Raw genomic sequence first — 9,756 nt, 5'->3', positions numbered from 1 at the left:
AGACAGTGGAAAATGTTAAAGACTTGGAATTGGAAAAATTCTCACAGTTCTTTGGTGGAAGCTAATGATGACATATTTACTGCTTAATCAGCCTTTGACTTTTTCACTGTTTCCTTGATTCAGTGTGTACATGTGCATAGGCTTAAGGGGATTTGGCCCATCAAGAGGTTATTTACTCAAGTCAAATAAAAAAAAATGTCAGTGATGGTTCTGTGACATCTGAGCCCATTTAGAAACAGTGGTAGATGTCAAAAACCTCAACAAAGCAGAGCTGTATTTTGATGATTCCATATAACCCCTGTTCAAAATGGGAAATGAATTTTACACATCATGACTTTGTTTTCTCACTATCATTACTCTCCAAGTGGAACCATGCTTTTCTGTATGTGCTGCAGCTAGCAGAGCACATTTCAACAGCACGTCGCCAAGCAAGATGATGAATGGTGCTGGTTAATCTTCTTGCATTATCATACGCCACCGTTCGAAAAGTTCTTATCTACTTGGACAGAGCTGCCAGAGACATCGCACCTCCAGCACACCTGCCTTCTATCTTCCCTGCTATTGTTTCCTATGCTCTTAACTTTTACCCTCGCTACCTCCCCCACTTCCGCCCTCCCTGCTGTCTTTCACATCACCCCAGTGCTTTCAGTACCGTGGTGACCAAATTGGTGGCGTCAAGCATACTGTGTTCATTGTTTCCTGAATTGTGGAGGGCAGTGTCCTGTTTTCTCTCCGTGCACATCTGCCTGGGAACATCTGGAGAGTGTCAGCCTTTCAACATTGTGCAGAGCGACCATCACTCTTTCCCCTGTCTGACACATCTCATCTACTCCCAGTCAGGAAAAAAAAGGGACATACCAGATCTTCCACATTAAAATCACACAACAAATAGACTTCAGCCACAAATGATCGGAAACAAAGTGCTTTATTGGATGTGGCCTGGTGAACAAGGAGGCGGCATCAGGGAGGAAGGGATTAGAAACAGAGGCTGAGGTGGTTAAGTTGGAAGCTGGTTAACAGATGTGGGAGGGTTTGTGTGTAAGGTGTAGACGGTCCAGTATAGACAGGTAGACTGAAAGATGGTGTAGAATGCGTACTGGGACAATCCTATAATCTGAGTGTTAATATTGGACAACTCAAGTCATTAATTTCCACAGTTGGCATGCATAGCAACAATAGGCATGATATGGTGACGGGTATAAAATGATGATGGCCCCTGGAAAAAAAATATGGCTAAGTGTAGTCAACTAAAAACAGTAGGTTAGGCATAGGGAAATGAAATATTGGAAGAGTACTACATTTTTACATTTCTACTATTTTAGTGCTTCCTTAACATACACCACAGAAAGGAAGGGATAAAGGGATGCGCTAAGTCCTGTCCTGCCAATACAGTAAATAAATAAATAAAATAATTTCATCAAATGAAAATGTTCATGTAATTTTCTCATTTTATAGGTACTTTTGTTTTTTTATGTAATTAAAAATTTTAAAATCCAGTTGTAATTTTTGTTGTTGAAAATATTTTACTGTTTATTTTATTTTATTTCATTTAGTTTTATTTTATTGTATTTATTATTATTTATTTATTTATTAGTTTAATTGTGTCCGAATTGTGTCCAGCAGGTCATAATATGATACACTGAAGAAAAATTGACTTATTTTTAAATTGAGATAAAATAGTCGAAACCAAAACTAAGTTAAATGTTAATACAGTTTCTTGGTTGGCATATATTTTATATTATATGCCTGCTTTTTCTGATCCTATCAGATCTTTTTTTTTTTTTACTTAGAACTAATGTTGATCTTCCTTTATTCAACTGTAAAAAATATTGTATTTTTTATGATGTATTGTTCAGTTTAAATATAAGAATTTTGATACTTTTCTATTATCATTTTTACTGTATGTATTTGCTGATCCTTAAGAGTGCGGACATTGCTAGTGAAGACCTTTCTTAGTTACGAATGACCTTTCTATGGACTCCTTCGCTGTTCATGTTGATTGCCCTGTGAACTCAGTGATTTGAAACACATGTCCTGTTCACTATATATGTCAGTCAGATGATTGCTGGCTTTTATCCTGAAGAAGACAAGATGTGCCAAAAGACTGATCTATGGAATGTAAAATAAAAAAGATGACATCTGCATTATGAGTGTTTCACTTCCACTTGTGATCTGTTAAACATATGGAAATGGGCTTCACTGTAAAAGAAAAGCCAACATCATTTGTTGGTGTGCGACATAATCACACGATAGAATAAAAACACAGGAGCAGGTCTATCATCATCCATTTTTTTGGAAAATATTTTGCGAATATTTATTATAAAAATATAAATGTTTCCACTACAAATCATTTTACATTAGTAGACAAGGCCATCTACATTTGCACACGTAAACTCTCACACAGACACACGGGTCAGTCTTGAGACAGAAAATGAGGGATCTGGATATAGGGTGCATAACAGTATTGCTCTCTCAGATGTCCCAGGTTTATAAAGTAAGTCAAAAACCAAAACACAGATAGCACTGCCACATAATTTACTGTATGCTACAAAAAAAATCCATCAACATTGCGCTGCATAATGTTAACAAATAAATAATAATGTAATCATAATTGCCTTTTTATTGTAGAAAAGAAAAACAAACAAAGCAGACAAATATAATTCAACATAAGATAAAATATAATACAGATGATTTTTGTCTCTTTTTTAATTAAAAATGTTGCACATTTTTTATTTATTCTTTTATACATACAAACATTTGTACAAAGAGGGATGGCCATGTACATATAGTGGGATCTGTAGCGCTAGTTGCTATCATTACGATGGTTTACATTATGTACATGCTAATTAGAACACATAGCAGCAACAGCAGCATCCACAGGTAGACCAAGTAACAGAGGACCGACTGACGCACTGTACAGGGACGGGTTTCCCAAAAGCACCAAGATCACTCCTTTCCATTAGGTAAACTTAGTTTATAGCCAAGGCAATACCATTTCCATTCAAAGTGCTCAAATAGTGTGTACTAAGTGCTTGGAAGAAGCTTCAGATAGCACCCTCGTGGTTAAATGTCACCCATCCGACAGCACAAAGTACCAAAGTGCCAGATTAGAAATACTGGGTATGTGTTGCACTGAGGGACTGACTGGGTGACATCAAAGCAAGAGACTAATATCTATAAGTCTGTACTTCATAATACAAAGACCATCTAAGTTCTAAGGTGCCTTTAGGAAATCCCATCGTTGACATATATTCTACTAGAAAGTATCTCAGAAAGCAATCATTTATTGGAAGTGTTGCATCTCTTTCAGGGCATTTTCACACATTGTTAGTTTAGGGCAGTGATGAGAAAACCTCATACCCCTTTGAAAACATAGAAAAAAGACCAAGACTTTGTTGAAAGTAAATCAAAACAGGGGCTTTTTTTTTGCTTGATGATGCCACCATGATCCGACCCAACTAGAGGAGGCACTCTACTTTTTGTGTTAAACACACCAGGGTTTATGGATTAATTTCAAACTAGGATAAAGTTCTTTTTAATAGCATTTTTTCAGATCCCACATGGCTTTTGTTAATAAGTTATGGACTCAGACTAAAGCAATATTACAACACCCTCGGTTCAGCAGTGTTGATCTCAACCTTCTGAACAGATCCGCCTGGTTTGAATGTTATCAGCCCATTAAATGGCCATTATCAGTTGTCATCGGTAGCATAGATTTGAGGAGATATGGCTCTACTCTACCTCTTATATTTATGTTTAATGTTAGGTGGCCATAGTAATTATGACAGGAGCAAAGGAGGAAGACAGGTGACATAGTCTGAAGAGAGATACAATCTGTGTAGGGAGGACGATAGGGTGGATGGATGGCTCAAAGATACATAAGACATTTCACCTGGGAGACTGCTCTTTATGTCCCAGGCGAAACCAAAAGTTTCCCTTTTTTCTAGGTTACATAGGTATTCAAGTACAAAACGTAAGGTAATTTATGTTTGTAGCTTAAGTTACATAACTAACGTACTTACTTCAACCCAAATCATAATCTCTTTCCAAGTACTTTTGGTGCCTAAACCTAACGAAAGTGAAAACTAACTAACTTCACAACACTGATATGCATGTTCTGGCCTAATGGTTACTGCAGTTTGCTCCATCTGAAGCATTATAATGGGAGTGATAATAACTGATAACAGCCATTTCATGGGCTGATATTATTGGAAACAGGTGACTGATCACAGAACAAATCCCACTCCTTGGAAAGAAAATGATACCTGATGTTGTGTGGGGTTGATGATGCTAACTTGCCTTACCTGAAGAAACTCAAGTACAAGCTCTTCTAGTTTAAAACACTTCCGCAACACAACAACAATGTTTGAAGCAGAGGCCTGAAAGACACTACTTCATCATAGATTCTCTTTTTCCTCTCATAAAATTCTCTCTTACAGTTTCTACTTTCTGTCTTTCTTAACCTGCGCCCTCAGTTCCTGGCACTGCTCCATTCCCTCTGTCTGTTTCCCCTTGTTAGAGAAAATACAACGAATAACGTATACATCCTGAGATTTCACACAAAGGGCATTGGGTTGAGGGAACGGCACTATAACTGTACAATATCTGTTCATAAGCACATAGAACATAGATGTCCCCATAAAGAAAATTCTGTGTGTGAAGTGTGTAATGGCCCCTGTACCTTCAAAGCACAGCGTTCAATACATTGTACATGTGACAGACTCATGGCTTCCGAACAATGAGACTATTTAACTGATTATCATAATTATTGCTTTTATGTGACATGTCTACTGAATGCAAATGCTATAGAGTTAGAGCTACAGAGTAAAACGGCTCGGTTAACGTCTAGGTGTGTCCATAACCAGCTCAGTTCTCTCATGGATAGAGACAGTAAATGTAGGTAGTTATAACAAAATCTCACGCCTCAGACCTCATTAGTCCAGGAAGGGTCCACATCCGGGTGAGCTGCTGCTGTCTGCCGTGCTCTTCTACACACCATTTCACTGCCTCGTTCCACAGGCTGCCAGTCAGGCGTGGAGGGAGGAGACTTTGAGCATGCCTGTCCCCTTTTTGCTGTAAAGGGAAGGCTATGCTGTCCATCGTAGCCAATATTGGAGAGCTCCGGCTTTATGTTAGTCCAGTCCTTGCCCTGTATCCCAGTCCTGTCCCATTTTGTATCCCTAGGCAGGTCTCCTTGACCTCCTTGGCTTTCCTCTGCTCTCTCTAACCCCCCTATTTGTCTGTAAGGCATCTCAACTTGGGCATGGAGGGACGGAGGGTTGAAGAGTCAGCCAGTTAATGAGCTGGCAGGTCTGCACTGAACTCTTTCCCGTTTCTCTGTCAGGACTTGATATCGTCTTTCAACGAAACAACAAAAGCCCTCATTTCGATCATATATTTTTCCTTCATTTCCATCCGTTTTCAGTTTACATATGAAGCCACTGTGTTAGACTGTGATTAGCAACCACACCGACAGACAAGTCTCTGGTTCTTTTAACTTGCTGGGTTCATTTCTTAAACAGGTACTGGGCCATTCTTGGTGTGGGAATCTAGGGCTTTGAGGCTGCTCACGATCTTCTTCTGCGGTCCTACGATAGTCACACCAACCTTTTTCAGATCCCTGGTTTGTGAAGGAGAGAGGGAGCGAGAGAAGGAGGAGCAGGAGAGGTCGAAAAACCAGACACAATCAGCGAGGGAGACATGACGGGGGGGAAAAGATGGGAAGAAAAACATGGAAAGTGTGCATTAGTGATGGAGGATGTGACACCCACGTGACATTTAATGACATGCTCCCAGTGCTGCTCCCTTCACTTTCCTGTGCATCTGTCATTCACAAAGAACTGCATTTCCCAGAAGGCCACTGGGCTGCCAAATACCCTGAAGGGGTCTAGGGGTGGAGTGGGTTGTTGCCTCCACTCTCCATTACTAACAAACTGGGAGGTGGGCCTATGGGGCTACACTGACAGCTGCTATTATGACCCTGTCAGTTGAGGAAACATGGGAGGGCCATGGTGGCATAAAAGACCCAGTTTCCTGCATCGCATTGAGCTGGATTTCGTTGACAGGGTAGGTATAAGTATGTGCAGAGGAGCAGCACTGGAACATGTGCAGAATATTACACCCTAATTCAGATACACCAGTTAACTTACTCTCAGAAGCTCTTTAAAGATTAGTTACATGCATTCAAGTGTAGGAAAACATTTGTATGAGAAGAATATTTTAACTAAATTAGAGTCACAGTGTCAGTTTTACATGTGTTATCCATCATACACATCAAATACACACAGTTGTTAGTTCAATGAAAGAGTCAAAACTGTTTTGAAACATATCGTAAAAACCTTAAACTACATCATATACACAGAGAATTGCACACAGAGCATTGTTGATAACACAGGAAGTAACAGTGCATGTTAAGGCTCATCTCTTGTGCTCATCTAGGAGTAACAACATTGTTATTATATTAGTAGAAGCAGAGAAGTTGCAGCCTGAGTGGCATTGCTACAACAAACACTTTTGCCCATTAAGACGTTAGATATTATTTAAAAATAGTTTCAATAAGGTGTGTATTATTCAGATGCAAGCAGAGACTTTAGTTCTCCAAAGCAGCCAAAACAGCATTAAGGAACATCTCGGCCAGCCAGACACTGAAAGTGACGGAAATCACAATATTGCTTCACTGTGTGCTGCAATGTAAAGGGATAGTTCATGTAAAAGTAAACTGTACAGTCTATTTTGTATTTCCATAGAGTTTAAAATAAAGAAAACCGAATGGGGTTTTTGCCTTTGGGTGCAGTAAAAACAGCACCAGTATGCTATAGTGAGACAGTAGCTATGTTTCCATCCACGCACTCATAATACAGTATCTTTGCCATTGCAGCTTATAGTTGGATGGAAACACAGCTATTGAGTTTTCACTGAAAATCAATGAACTATCCCTTTAAAAGTCAGACGAGTGGAAGCCCATCAGTGATTCTGGAGGCAGGTTACTGCTCCCAGGCGGTGGCCTGGTCCGTTATCCTCCACCCACCATCCAGAGCCTGAGGAGGCGGAGAGGAGCTGGGCGTTAGAGAGTGGTGATTCCCATGGACGGCTCCCATTCTGGGCAAGTGGCCGGTGTGACGTGGACCTCCGTCAGAACCACTCTACTGAGAAACAGCCAGGCCCAGCAACATTAACATTTTAAACTGGACGTCAACAGTGAATCAAGCTTAACAATGTGGCTTTAGCTATGCAGTGTAAATCCAACATCAGTGTTACAGTCAAGAAAAGGAGATACTCTGAGCTTGAAAAACCATTGACAGTAACTCCCATGTTTCGGGAACATGGTGGCAAACATGTTATGATTTCGAAATCAGTGGCAGACCTTCCTAAAGGCAACATAGGTAGCCGCCTAGGGCACCACCCAGAGGCAGGAAGCCAAAAATATATTGTCTGTTAGCTAAATGTGCTAGGTCCATTGCTCTAAATATACAGAAAATCCTGTATTTATTGGTCACTACCCGACATTCTACCCTTAGGCTGTCCAAAAGAGCAACAGCATTTGAAACAAAATAAGACACATAAAGGCATAAACTCACAACAGAACAGTTTTTAGGAGAGACAAACTTAAATTCATGTGTCGTAAAGTTGTTCTTCAACTTAGCAAAAGCTATGCAATGCACTGTTCTGGTTTCCAAGTATGTCACTGTATTTCTAGAAATGTTCCCAATGAAAGTTACTGCGGACAGTTGAACCACAAGTAGACAAGTTTTGATGCCTTGGACACTGTGTATATATTTGAAACACTATAATTCATCTCTGTTGTGCTGTAATGCTGTTCTTTTTAGAGTCAAGGCAGTTGTGTTGTCATCTTCTCTTTGCATCACCAAAGCTTTGCATTTCTGAGCCAGCATACTCTCCTCATAATAAGTGTAAATGAATGTTTTCCACATCGTGATCAGCCACATGGATCATCTCAAGAACAGACAGTGATGAAATGAGAATAGAGTAACATTTGGTACAGTTATAAATCATACTTTGAGAAACACACACACTAACACACGCACACACCATTACATGAAATGATTAACAGTTGAAAGTTCCTTTATACAGCGGGTCAGTGTTAACTCAGCACTTTCCATCATTCCAGAGTAAAGCTCCTGCAGGGGATGTCTTTCTTCAATGTAATTAAATGTGAATTTTGGTGTTTTCTCTGAACAGACAACACTGTTTATAACTGTATCACTTAATAAATACACATGGACACAAGTCAGTGTCTAATTTGTTATGTCATGTTTTGAGTTTCTGAAAGAAAGCGGATGCTGGGTAAAGTTTGGGTACCAGACAGGGTTGATGAGTTTGTCCTGGTTGGCAGAGGAGTGCAGAGCCTGTGCACAGACCGCTGTGCAAGAAAATGTCAGCGTTATACCGCTTCAAGTTGCTTTCCTTTTTGTTGCAATTCAGGTCAAGTTCATCACTTCCCCAATCAAATACCTGAAATGAACTTTGCATGCACTCTGTCTAGATGAAGAAAATAGTCCAAATGATGCAGTATTTCCTAGTCAATCCATTTCATCCCATCTTGAAAAAAAAAAAGACTTCAATTACTCCAGCAGATGAGTCAGCACACTGCAGCCAAGTATGATTACTGTTCCTCAGAGGTCAGAGCATTGCCAAGCCTTGTGCTGAATATCAAGGACTAGATTAAGACTGTACAAATCAATAGAGCAATCTATATTGAGCAATGCACAGTCTCAGCCAAGGCTGCTAGCCTTGTAGCTGAGCTAGCCTTGAGTGCCTTAGCTGCAGCCTTCAGTGGATTAATACTGCAGTGATCCAATTTAGTATCTAGCAACGGAAAAAAGCAACACATACCGATATGATTTCTTTAGTGAGAGATTACTATAGTGCAGTTTATCTGGATGTATTTCACCAATACCCGACATGAATTTCCACCCAGTCTGCAGTGTAAGCTTTTCTGTTTTGTAATATGTTGACTGGAGACAACTTTTAATTGATTGAACATATTCATTCACATAAATGGCATGGAAAGTGTCAATAGAAAAAATACATCTTTTGTGTCGTGCCCTTGAGAAAAAGAGAAATAGCGAAATAAATCGAGCTGCAACTGAGAAAAATAAGATCAGAAAGAATGAGAGAGAAAATCTATATCAAAAAGTCTCATTATTATCACCCTAAAAAGGTCTCTCTTCAAAGAAAAGCTGCATCTGGCCTCTTATTCATTTGGTGTCTCTTCTTTATCACTGCACACTTTCCTAATAGGAGCCTTATTATATTTGTATGGAATGTAGTTTTAATATATTGAAGTTTCAATACTTTGCAATTCAAAGCTGCCAATGTGGGAAGTTTTAAAGTCTTGTTCTATTCATAGTAGATTAAAGGGTCCCTACTGGCTAACTTGTGACATCAACTCTACAATTCATCATTATTCAAAAGGGCACACATTATATGCTGCTTCTTTCTAATGTATTAAAAGTCTGGTGTGCAGGATTCAGGGGCATCGATTGTCAGAAAAGGTAAATAATATTAATTACTATGTCTTCAGTAGTTTACAGTTGCCTGAAAATAAGGATCATTGAGTTTGCCTTACTATAGAATGAGCTGTTTATATGTACATACGGAGTCTTTCCTCCTCCATGTTGTTCTACAGTAGCCCAGAGCAGACAAACCAAACACTGGCTCTAGATAGGGCCATTCGTGTTTCTGTGTTTTTTTGCATCAGCCACAGTAGTTCTCCTCCACGCCTGGAAAACTGGA

General features: G+C 39.5%; 1 protein-coding gene across 3 annotated transcripts in view; it reads right to left on the bottom strand.

Moving 5' to 3' along the window:
• Positions 1-2,605: 2,605 nt before the first annotated feature.
• epha3 (eph receptor A3) overlaps positions 2,606-9,756 on the bottom strand; it is a 114,877-nt gene continuing 107,726 nt past the window's right edge. For 2 of the 3 annotated variants that reach the window (XM_050048292.1, XM_050048295.1), the window contains one exon: positions 2,606-5,620. In XM_050048292.1, coding sequence (XP_049904249.1) covers positions 5,515-5,620 — 106 coding nt within the window. In that variant the 3' untranslated portion in view covers positions 2,606-5,514. Of the gene's footprint in view, positions 5,621-7,027; positions 7,146-9,756 lie in introns of all 3 variants that reach the window. The other variant, XM_050048293.1, reaches the window with a different exon arrangement.

This window comes from Epinephelus moara, chromosome 7 (assembly GCF_006386435.1).
Source record: "Epinephelus moara isolate mb chromosome 7, YSFRI_EMoa_1.0, whole genome shotgun sequence".
In the NCBI taxonomy this organism is placed as follows: Eukaryota; Metazoa; Chordata; class Actinopteri; order Perciformes; family Serranidae; genus Epinephelus; species Epinephelus moara.
The sequence above is the reverse complement of the archived record's forward strand: the minus strand, read 5'-3'. Positions and strand labels throughout refer to the sequence as shown.